This window comes from Vanellus vanellus (genome assembly GCF_965231255.1).
Source record: "Vanellus vanellus genome assembly, chromosome: 25".
NCBI classification, from domain to species: domain Eukaryota; kingdom Metazoa; phylum Chordata; class Aves; order Charadriiformes; family Charadriidae; genus Vanellus; species Vanellus vanellus.
In genome coordinates this window covers 2083350-2095566 of record NC_138930.1, presented here as the reverse complement: position 1 = coordinate 2095566, position 12217 = coordinate 2083350, and the positions used below count along the sequence as shown (strand labels likewise).

Below are 12217 nucleotides of genomic sequence, written 5' to 3'. Positions count from 1 at the left end.
CTTAGTGAACTCTTTTTAGGTGACTGCAGAGCACTGCAAGTTTAGAAAGAAACCAAAGCCTTAAATTTGTTTTTATAGAAGGGATACGGAGGCAGAGGTGCCAAGTGCTATGCCCACAGCCAGGCTGATCAGCTGGCAAAGCCAGTGACCGTGTCCCCAACTCGCTGCTTCAGCCGCTCGGTTTGACAACTGTATCACACGTGAAAGTGGAGGACGTTTTCATTCAGGCAGCGGAGACACTGTGCACCTGGTTAAGGAATAGTGTTCTCCATTGCTCGCCCCATTCAGGAGACTGTGGTGCTTATGAATTTCTATTACCCACGCAGCAGTAAGATAGCCTCAGAAAAGCGAGGGAAGGAGTGGAAAGTCTCGCAGCAACTGAAGATGCTGTTAATTCTTCTGCTTTTGTTTTAGGGAGACTATGACCTAGTATTAAAAAAAATAATAATCTGTGAGTTTAAAAGCAAAAAGCTGCAGAACTGCAGAACTAACACTGCAGAGCTCTCCTGATAAGCAAAAAAATAAAAAGCACAGTTATCAGTTTACATGACGAACACTTTGTTTTTCCTTTCAGTTCTGTCAGCTTTCCAAAACCCTGAGCCAAAATACAAGAAGAATTTGAGCTGTGTTTTACATTTAGATATCCCAGTAAACATGCCCAAGAGACAAAAGCAAAGCCAGGTTCTTTTTCAAAAAACTCTCCGGTTACTGCCGCTTTCGACAGCAGGAGACACGCTGCTCGGCAAGGCTTGTAGCCCAGGCAGAAGAACAACTCGGACTTTCTCCGCACAGAGGCGGAGAGCCGCTACCTCCTTGTTTTGCTGGTGTGGGACTCGGCAAGCTCCACCCCAGGCCTCCCAAAAATAGAAACCTTGCAAAATGAGGCAAAAAGGCCAGCAGGAACACAGAGTCCTACAAGAGATGCAAGAGTACAATGAAACCCACACCTAGACGTATTTAGACATGTAGCTTTAATGCAGCCTGTAATTTTTAGCTTATCTGTGTCTGCCTGTGGATGGGAGCCCCGGTAGTGCTGAAAGGAGATTACGTTTACGAGCAATACATTTACAGCCAAATCAGCATTTAGCCCAATCAGGCTGACACTGCCGCCACTACCTCTTGCCTGCCAGGGGTTTGTGAGAGCATCAGTAAAAGGTGATTATCAGAAACAGTACTTCTCTAGTATTAAACCTATTTATAGCATTCAAAGGGTTGCTCAAAAGAATTCTAGCACTGCTGGAAAACTAAGGGCTACAGGATTAAAATCTAGGGAAGGAGCAAGTTGTGCCGGCAATAACTCCGTTTTCAATGTGACCTGCCCTGTGCCCTTGGACAAATTAACTCCTCACTGTCTCGTTCTCTTCAGCTAGAGAAAGGAGTTAAAAAAAAAAAAAAAAAAATAAAAAAAATCCAATACTGAAGAGGGCAGCTGCAGCATTTAAATAAATACCCATGATGTGTTTTGCGCTGCGAGAGCAATAAAGGTATTTACTGCAATTCCTAAAATGGCACCTTCAACATGACTCAAAGCGTTAAGAACTGATTCAGCTTGGAGACAGCTTTCACACTTGACATACAAATAATATGCTTTGCAAGAAGCTTCATGATCTTCGCACTTAACCAGTTGTGCTTCTAAGCAGGAAAAGCACAGGTCTGAACAACGCAAAGACGTAAAGCTTAGTGGAGAGGGACATGTTTTTCCTTCGCATAGGAAACATTACATGTATGAATATAAAACACGGTCCTTTATGTCCACATTAATAAAAATCTATAGACTAGGGTTTATAGGTTATAACAATTCAAGCAGCTCGTAGATGCTTTGTTAGATAATTCTCCCCACGACCAACCAAAAGCGTTCCTCTAAAATTGGCTGATCTGGTGAACCGAAATCATACAGCTTAGTTGCATACAACTGAACCGAGGGGTACACCCGAGAGGCTTCTGCTATCTCTAGCAAAATAGTGACATGAATTACGAACTTCTGTCGGACACGGCCTTTAGAGAAACATTCAGCTGCAGCTTTGAGATACACAGGTTATGTTCAGACCAACAGAGAAGGTAGTACCGTTCTGAGAAGACATTTCCCTTTACCTAAATCGTTGCCTTCATCAGAGTACAAACCTGTTGCAGAAGGTTGTCCAGCAAATCCTTGTCCTGCTGAGAAAGTCCATCCTTCTGCAATCTGAGAATAAGTTCAGGTTTCTTATAAGGCTTTAGTGCCAGTAAGTGCACAACCCTATCTTTGAAGGGTCTCTGAGAAATCGCACTATTGCCTCTCTTTATTGCACTGGCAAGGTTGACTGGCGTTGGGCGCTTCCTGGAGGGAACAGCATCGGAAGCTCCTGGTGCAGGTTTACGCACCTGAACCTTTTTGCCTAAAATGAGATGAGAATAGTGAACTGCAGCAGTCACCTTGCAAAGGCCAGTGGTCTGTCAACACGTATATGGAGTTCATTACACCAGCTGAAGTGCCAGAAGATGACAACGAAGGACAAACACAACCAGCACGCCCCGTCCGTTCCGATACGCCGCCGGAACGAACATCCCGCGAGTTTTACGATTCATGACAAGCTTTTAACAAGTAAACAGCAACACCAAGCTCTGGAAACCTGAATATTATTGGCCACAAGCTTACATAAAGCTCTCTTTGTTTGCCAGCTTTTCATTTATCCCAAGTGCATGGATCCCCACGGTTAATCTAACCATTTTTTCCCTCCCTATGAGAAGAAAATTCTGCATTATTATGTAGAAGAGTCGAAATATGGAGTGGAAAGACCAGAACTGGTCAACGAGTGGCTCCCTGCTGCTGATCTCAGCAAAAACGCTATTCCAGCAGATGTTTCTGCTTTTAGAACAATAGGAACTTTATGGGGCTGGGTCCACCTCCCTTCCCCCCGCCAAACACAGCCACATGAATGGGGTCTAACACTGCTACATTAGCCTATTCATTAGTGCGCTGCCTGTTCTAATAGAATAACCCCTTCTACATTGTAGCAATAACCGCTTCGCCCTCCAATTACATTTACGTATACGTGAGAACATAAAGCTGTCTCAAAAGTTCATCTCAAGCCCTCACAGGCAGCTTCCTCCACTCCATCGCAAATGCGGTTCTTGGTTTCTGACAGCATGATACAAGAATTCATTTTTCCCATTCCTACTGAAAAAGAGCTTTAACTGGAACCCTCACACAAGTCCCACATCCCTTACTAAAGCGCAAATCAAAGAATTTTAATATTTTGAATACAGAACCAGGACAAAGCCGGGTTCCTGCTACCAAAGGTGAAAGCAGCAAATTGAAAAAGAAAATGTGTAGGTTCCAAGGTCTAACAGAGGGAGAGGCAATCAATAATCACTTCGGTTCAAGAAAGTGACCTTCACTAGGGCAAACAACATCCAGCATTTACTGCAAGAATTTTGGAGGTCTATTTCAGCATGGCAATTCTCCACTGCTAGGAAGCAATGTTTTCAACTGAGTCATCTGAAGATACTGGTGATCGTCTGCAGTGTTTGTTTTACTGAAATGTAGATTGCATAACTGAGTCCCCATTTCCTGGCTTTTTATTACGCACCACGCTGGTGCAAGTTAAGTCGGCAGGGCTGAGTTAAAGACAAGAGGGAGAAAAACAACAATTCACACGTTAAACATCCCAAAATTCAGAGGTCAACTGGACTTCATTTCCAGAAATGGGACAAGAGAAGATTCATCAGCTTTCTAGAACTCCCTTAACTCTCGCCAGGTCACGAACAGCAAAAACACATTGGGACACTTCCACTTACGGCTGGAGCCAAAATGCGCAATGAGAGGAAAAGAAAAAACTAAGTTAAGCCAGAACACAAAGTCTTTTAAAATATTTATACATGTGCATATATATAGATGTATACACACACACATTTAGTGTATATATAAGCACACACATCCTCCTTACAGACATATGAGCTATCTATTTACATATATATTCGTTCGAGTGTTACTGCACATCTATACTGTTCTGTTGATCTCCAGTTTCAACGTTTCATATAAATTCTTCCACATCTGAGCTGCCTGGAATGACTCCACTGAGTTTAAGTGCTGAGCTCCGTGTTCTGCTGGAAATGTGAGAGCCAGCCTTCTCCCCCCAGCCCGGCCTGCGAGTGAATCAGCTGGCGGTGCTGGCACACCAGATACGTGCGTATCCCACAGGAGGACTGTCCTTGCCCAGGCTCTTCCTTCTTGGACCGGTGCTTTCCTCCCGTCTTAAGCACTGACATCTTATATACGCAGCATGCACTCCGCTCGCTGCTTTTTACGCGGTTGTACCTCCATTTCAGAGCAGCAAACGTTTTAGCAAGAGTATTACTAAATCAAAAGTTTTGCTCTATCTTTCCGGGAAGCAATTTACTTTGAGAATCTTCTCCCTCACAAGCTTAACAACTTCATCCACTTACTGTAATGTTCTCAAATATAAGCTAAACAAAATAATCTCCTAGTCTACAGGAAATCAATGCATTTCCTTCCTGATTACTATCTTATTTCTCAGCTTTGAGCGCTTGGCTGATAAAACAATGAGTCAGGGTCACTTCTACATTTTGCAACTCACCATTCTCATCACAGACATCCTCTGAGAGGAGACTGGCTACAGATCATATGGGCTGCAGAAAAAACATCAGCTCAAAAAAAAAAAAAAAAAAAAAAAAGCACCCCAGAAAACCCCAATCAAAACCTCTGCTTTCTGGTTAATATTTGTGCCCCAAGCTTGGGAGCAGAGTGAGGTGAAGCAGGGACCTGAGCCCAAAGCTCGGTCTGTGCAGGCTCCTTCTGGAGCCCGCTGATATTTGCCACGGTTTTAATGCCTCCCCTACGATTCTCCTTTCGTTGTCACAATAAGGTGGTTTGTTTAAGGCTGCAGTCCGCAGCACTGCTTTAGTCTCCTTATTCACAGGAGCGCTCCGCTATCTGCATCCTAGCTGCTGCGTGTTACGGTCTCAAGTGCAGGCACACACCAGATGTGTGACAACAGCGGTGGTGCATTTTAGCCGAGTTCCTAGGAGCACGGCCACTTCTCATGGATCAGCACTACGCTCTCAGCATCGCTCCCTGACAAATACGAAATAATGCCAGAGAGTGACGTGACTGCACACAGACAGTCCTGAAAGGCCACGCAAACACCGCCACACATGTTCCGGGGTGAAGATGGAAGCCATGAAGAAGCCACAATACAAGGAGAGTAGCACCCTAAGAAATCGGACACTCATAAGGAGCTACCAGATAGGACTAGGGACTTTCACAATCAAGCAAAACAAACGTCGGCATTTGACTTCAGAAGCGAGGGAAGACACCCCCCAAATCAAGTTGCTGCTTACCTACGTATCTCCCCCCAGGTTTAATGACTATGGCGCTCCGGCTGCGAGTCTCCTCCTCTGCCTGTGCCATGCTCTGCCTTGCCTTCTGGTAGGAATCGTCAGTAGCACAAACGGTGATTTTATCCTGTATGCTTCCAAGGCAATCCAAATGGATATTGCCATTGCTGCAAAAGAAACGCAATGGAAAAGGTACTCCCACCACTGCAGACAGGCACAACTCTGTCACTGGGGAAATAACTGAGGTTGCATTATCTCAGCAACAGGAGGGGACAGAAGGAAGCTGAGAAAGGTAAAAAGATTATTCTGCAGTGCCTCCTTACCCAAATTTACACATATACAAACAGATTAGAAAGGCTCTAAAAAGAAAGAACACGTATTCAGTTTTGTTCAAGTTTGCCAGGGGAAAGATTCTATGGAAGACGAGGTAAAAAAAAGGCTGGATTTTCTTTTGCTGTACCACTCACCTAGATACATACTGCTGGATACAGTCAAAACTCCCTTGGGGGCTGTCCTTGCCAATATTTGAAAGATAAAATGTGAAAGTCCGCACTTCTGTAGGTCGATCAGGCCTTGGAATTGCGATGTGCTGTTTGGAAGGAGAAAAATATTGGTCACTTGGGTAGCCCACACTAACACAAAATTCAATTTTTTTCTGCAGTCACTATGCTTTTAGCCATTTTGCAGCCCACTACAAGTGAAGCACGTGGATTACTGCATAGGAGACTATGCAGAGCAAGAAGCTACAAGGATCCAAGCTGGCAAAACTATATGCACTGAAAAGATAAGGTAACAGAGGCAGACAGATGTAAAAGACAGCTGAAAAGACAGCTACGTCTGCAGCAGAACAGAGAGCCGGTGGCTTGCTGCCTTTCAAAGCGGAGCCCAGAATAATCTTGTTCTAGGAATCTGACCCAATTCTATTGATTCAGGCTCAAACCAGACTTGCTACCACTGTTTATATTCAATTTAAAGCACTTGAGGCTTGTTTCTTTAGAATTAGTGATCCAGCACTAAACATAGTACAAGCCAGGTCACTAGGTAGCATGCTTATTCTTTTTTAAGAGATTATAATTCCATAACGAGATTTCATGGCTCACAGTAGAGTGTGACGCTGCTGGTAAATTAAATATTTAATCAAGCATTAAGTGTGCTCCGCAGACAACTCTACAGCGATCTGCATTGTTTTTCTCCCCCCAGCCATTCATTTTTCAAAAGGGAAACTGTTTCCCCTCTGCGTTCAAGATCCAGCATAAATCTCAGCATCTGAGCTCTACTATCGCATCAATATTTGATAATTAAGATGGCTTCCAGAAAATGAGACAGAAGGAACATCAGCTTCAACCTATTTTAGGCTACGCTCTACCACACAGATTTATATTTACCCAGATCGCCACATATATGCACAAAATATATACGCCTACCAAGCCCGCTCGTGGCATCCACGTATGACTGTGCTCCACAAAGATCCCTGCTGGTACGGAAGGGTTTTAGGTGGTTTCCCTTTGACCTCAGACATCTACAGCAGCCTGGAAACCCAGTGCATCTGTGCCACTTTGCTAAACCACAGGGACGTTCTCAGAAGCAGCAAGAAACGCTTATTTGACCCGCACTGAGCCCACCAGTGCAGCATTTTCCATTTACTCCCCGTGAAAACCAGCTTATCCCTCCAGCCAGCCCTCAAAACAGAGCTGCCTTCTTGCGAAACGGCAAGCCAGGAGACTGGAGCGAGACAGAAGGACAAGTTATCCCCCGCACAGTCCCAGGATGCGGCTCTAAAAATACTCGGGAGCAGATTTGGTGGCGATTCGGGCAGCGCTGAGCCCCGTTATCTCCCCTGCCAAACGTGCGCCGCAGCCTTGAGCCCTTAATCTGTCCCGGCACCCTCTGCCCCCACCCATCCAGAACGAATAAAATTCTCTCCTGCTTTACAAGCGAGCTGGGAATACGCACGAAGTCAAAGTTATGTAAACAGCAGATTGTGGGTATTTTACAGTTGGCAGCGTTAATTTGCCGGGAATGGGGCGAGAAGGTAAATGGAACGGGTCGGTTCAGCTTTCAGCGCCGTGCGCTGGGGAAGCGAGCTGTGCCGCACGCGACGGGTTTGTAAAATAAAACCCGGAGGATGTAACCAAATCATATATTCACATACTAAAATAACTTGCTTCTAGCTCCTCATTGACCGCTGTAAAAAAACAGCTGCTCCGACAGCCCCGGCTTGGGCATTTCTGTGGAGTTTCTGCAGCTTCGTCAAAGGACGTAAATTGAGACAGGAGCGAGAGTCACTTTAGCGTTAAATGTTGCTCGTTCCAGTACTGAAAAGTGTAGCATATACAACCCGGCCGTTATCTAGGAATTATTTTTAGCTGAAACAGAAGGTTTCTCAAGCCACCAAATCAGCATGGTAACTGCTTTGAGGGAGCCCTAATTTTGGTGCTGAGTATTACACCAGTAACCATAGACACTTAAAAATAGCTCAGTACAGATGTGACTTCTGTTTTTTTTTTTTTTTTCTTTCAAGTAATATTCATCTGTGTACAGCTCATTCTGAATGGCAATTTCACCTTCCTCTATTAATACCAGCACAAGTTCATCCCAAGAAATGGGGGAAAACGTCACATTTTCCAATCACGTAAAGTTGTTTTGTTCCTAACAGTCACATTTAAGAAAGCTGCATGAACACATGTGGATTTGGCAGCTGAAGGTTCTTTTTTTTTTTTTTTTTTCTTCTCCCCAGTTCAGTTCTTCCCGTACTCTCCCCATCTCAGCGCCCCCCCACCCCCCCGTAAGCACCTGCAGATTTGACCCAACCTAAGCTCTAATTCTGCACATGTTTTTACGGAAATAGAAGCATCTTCAACCTTCCCTGTAAAGTTATGCACTCCAACTACCACCATTTGTAACGCTTTGGTACTCAAACTCTTAAATTCTAATTTACATGGACCTTGAAACAAGCAAAACACTCCAGACTCCATATAAACTTCCAAAGCTATCCAAGAAAATCCAGTTCATGATGAAACACTAACAAACAGGTGCTGCTTTTAAAGAATATCCAGACAGTCCCACTTCGGCATCTCAAAGCAGAGTAACACTCTGCTAATTATGACCTAGTTACTACTACTGAAATTCTGATTATTACAGATTATTGCACTGAAAAAAGTAAATAACAGGACTAACATTGCTATAAAGAAATGCATCCCAAGGCAAAGATCATTTACAGTCCTCAGTTTTTCAGATCGAAACTCCCATGAGATTCGATCCAGGCCAGGATCCACGCAGGAGGTTTCGTCCCCTTGTCACTGAAACAGCTGTTTTATTTTGGGCTAGAACCACTGACATCCTCCTTTCCGCACCTGGCCGACAGAGCCGCCACCTCGCTCACCCTCTGTTTTATTCCTGGCCAGTTCCCCTCTCCGGTTAATTAGAGTATTAATCGTGAAAGTTGTTTTCTGTGTATTAGAAGCTGAGAGTATCCTTGACAGCATTCATTAGACTAACACTGGGAATAGGTAAAAAGCGACACGGAGGCAGTAATTTAAAAGCCCCACCAATAACGAGATTCAACAGGTCAGCAGGCTTCTAGAGAATTAAATTAAAGAGGCAGCAGTTTGTTTTAAACTCGTATTTTACGTCCTGCCTCCCCCAATCATCGAGTACTTTTAAGTTTTTCCTTCTTGCGAGAGGGCTATTTACACAGAAAAGTCACACTATTGAAATCTCGTATCACTGGGCACTGCCTGAAATCACACCCCGACATTCGTGCTGCGCACAGAACCCACCACCCTCGAAAGTTAATGGGACACCTTCTCCAGAGCGACATTTACTAGGAAGAAAAATAAGGCGGCAGCAAATTGGGGAGTTAAGGTACAGTGGAAGAAAGTGTATTCCAAATATAAACAGCTAAACAAATAGGTTTTTATGTCATCATCTGGATTTCAGAGCTTGTTAAATTACCGAAATTGTCTTTTCAGTCCAATTGATAGGAGATTCACTAGAAAGTATTTAAACCCTGCCGTGAGTTCCTTAAAGCAGGGCACAATCGTGACATATAGGAGTACTACACTTAAAAACAGATGGTTACGCAGCTGCCAGCTCCTTGTCATACCCAGTAAAAATAATAATAAAAGGACAAAGAGCTCTTTCTATCTGCCCCAATTGAACTGGATCTCGCTTTCTTCAAAGCTCTACCTTTGGCCTTTACACGACAGCGCAATTAATTAAACAGCTGAAGACGAGGCAAGCAGAGGTCAGCTCTGCGCTGCCAACATCCTCCTTCCACCCGCATCGCCCCGGCGCTGCTCGCACCGCGCAGGGCTCCACGCTTCGCCCTTCAAACGGCATCATCGGGCACAACCGCGCTGCTCCGCTCCTTTTCCATTCCACCCGGACTGCAGTTACAGGGGGTTGGCAGCTCTTTCACCAAAAACTCTTCTCTGGAAGTTAAGGGCTCAAATATAATTAAGTGCATGAAATATTTATTTTTCATTATTATCAGGAACGGCATAATTTTAAAGTATTTTAAATTTTTATAAGGAACTACATCATTTAAAAATATTTTTAATTCTTATAAGGAACTGCATAATTGTAAAATGGGTATTTTTTAAAATTATTATAAGGAACTGCATAATTTAAAAATATTTTTATTATTATAAGGAACTGCATAATTGTAAAATGGGTATTTTAAAATTATTATGAAGAATTGCATCATTTTAAAGTGGGTTTTCTTTAGGTTAACCTGAAAACGCCCGAGTCGGTATCGCACCCATGTGAACCCACTACAAGGAGCGCACAGCAGCGGAAGGCGGTGGAGCATTTTAAGCTGTTCTGATTCATTTTGCTGCATTTCCCTCAGGAGGAAGGTTAAGTAAGAGAAGAGGCATTTCTAGAACTTAAGCAGCTTTGCAGGAAAAGTTAGGTGTAGATCCTCTCAAGGTGCTCTACAAAGGGACGGGAAAGCGTTTGCAGTCTTTGTAGCTTCTTTATTACATGCAAAGCTGTTTGCTCATCTAATAGCAACAAATCATGCGCCTTTAAAAGTTTTCCTCGCCACTCGCTTATAATTCTGCCAAACTTCAGTTGCAGATTTTTATCTAAGCTTTCATGCTGAGCTTTCTGGGAAGTTTAATTGTAAACAAAGTGGGGAAAAAAAAAAAAACAAACAAACAACAACACAACAACAAACCAACAACCTGGAAATTGCTCCTTACTTTATTTCCCAGGACAAAAAGGTTTGTAGTTTTCTTCTTAACTTATGATAACAATCACGTCTTTCCTGTACTATGGACCCAGGGAAACTAATATCACAAGGTAAAAATATGGGCAAGGAGAAGTGTGCTAGACTTTAACGCCTACTTCATTCAGGCATTTTGGAAAGTTTTATTGTGCCACCACAAAAAATTAAGAAGTTATTTACAGCTAAGTTGAGATTCTTGAAAAAAGAAAAATTAAAATTCCCCTTTGTTATGCAGAGCACCAAAGTTAAACACACACCTTTTTGTGTCTAAAAGGTATATAAATGGTTCGCTGATGAGTTGCATTACTTTAGCAGAAACACTGCCAATTAAATCTCAGCGTTGTCAGTAACTGGCGTGACAGACTGTTTCAAGCATCTATAAATATCTTGGAAGAGTTCAGTCATCGGAACAGAAGTTAAAGAAATAAAACTCCTAAATATAAAAACCTTTTGATACTCACAGAAACTGCAGAGTTGTTTAGATGTGCATATTAAATAAAGCTTCAGTACGGTCGCAGCAGCCTCCCAGCTCTGCTACTGTCAATAATTTGTACCCATAAAGTCTTGCACCAAGTTTACTGGCTTTAGTGTGGTGTTTCCTCGGGACACGGGTGAGGTTTCCACGGATTCCTGCACCCACCACAGTCCTGCCATGAGTGAACTTTCCCTCTCCTTGTCCTACCCAACAGCCTGGCCTCATAAAACTAAATTTCACCACCAGCAACACTGGCAGCACTTTTGCATTGCTATGGATTTAGCAAGGTTAGAAAATAAAGGGGGGGGGGAAGTTTTGCGAGAGAGAGAATCCACACGATCAAGGAGCAAACGCTCCGTCCCAGAGCACATCTGCACTTCACACCTCTCACTTGCAGAAACCAGAGCATCCCTCTTTGCGCTGCAATAGGACCGACGTACAGAACACATACCTTACGCAGATTAATTGTATAAGCCAGCGAAGAACCTTCCAAGGTAACTCACACAACAAACTTACCCCTTGGCTTCCTTGAAACTGGATTACTGGTTTTGATGTCACAGCATCCTACAAAAACAAGTGGGGGGGGGAAAAAAAAAAAAAAAAAAAAAAGATTACCTTAGAGAAATTTAAAGCTGCAATATTCACTGCCAAAAAATACTCAGCTTGATTTTTCACCTATGCTTTTTTAAAGGAAAATGTTTCAGGGAAATATACACAATTCCAAGTGAGAAAATACAGAACCTTCTGAAACAGTGATTCGCACCTAGAAAAGGGATAAAACTGTAATGTCACCAGTGGTTAAAAACCTTCACTCTTGAAAGCCATTAACCCTTACTTCAGAAAAAGAAAACCTCCGAGGTGATACCCAGGTGGGCTACACCTCGTTCCTTCCAGACCCCTGAACCACATTTCAGGCACAGAACAGCTCAGCTGTGTATTGTCGGTGCTTACGTTAAGGTTTGAGTTAAACGGGGGATATTTGAGGGGAAAATTTATTAGAGTTCTAGCTCGGAGAACGTGCTAAGCAATTTTTTTTCTCCAACAGAGAGCTGGCAACTCACTGGAAAAGTAAACTGCGACTTCATTGCAAAATACTGTTGTTACATCGCCCATTTCCAACAATCGGCCTCTTCCTCCACACTGATTTGTTTATATTTCAAGAAGTCCTACTC

At 43.3% G+C, this 12217-nt stretch overlaps 1 protein-coding gene across 1 annotated transcript in view; it reads right to left on the bottom strand.

Annotated features, from left to right (window-relative positions):
* The window catches only part of ELL (elongation factor for RNA polymerase II), a 55308-nt gene that overhangs the window by 17419 nt on the left and 25672 nt on the right, over window positions 1–12217 (bottom strand). The window contains exons 2-5 of the mRNA XM_082495568.1: window positions 11562–11609; window positions 5805–5926; window positions 5341–5504; window positions 2122–2375 (exon numbers count right to left, since the gene is read on the bottom strand). Of these exons, the coding sequence (XP_082351694.1) occupies window positions 2122–2375; window positions 5341–5504; window positions 5805–5926; window positions 11562–11609 (588 nt within the window). The remainder of the gene's footprint in view (window positions 1–2121; window positions 2376–5340; window positions 5505–5804; window positions 5927–11561; window positions 11610–12217) is intronic.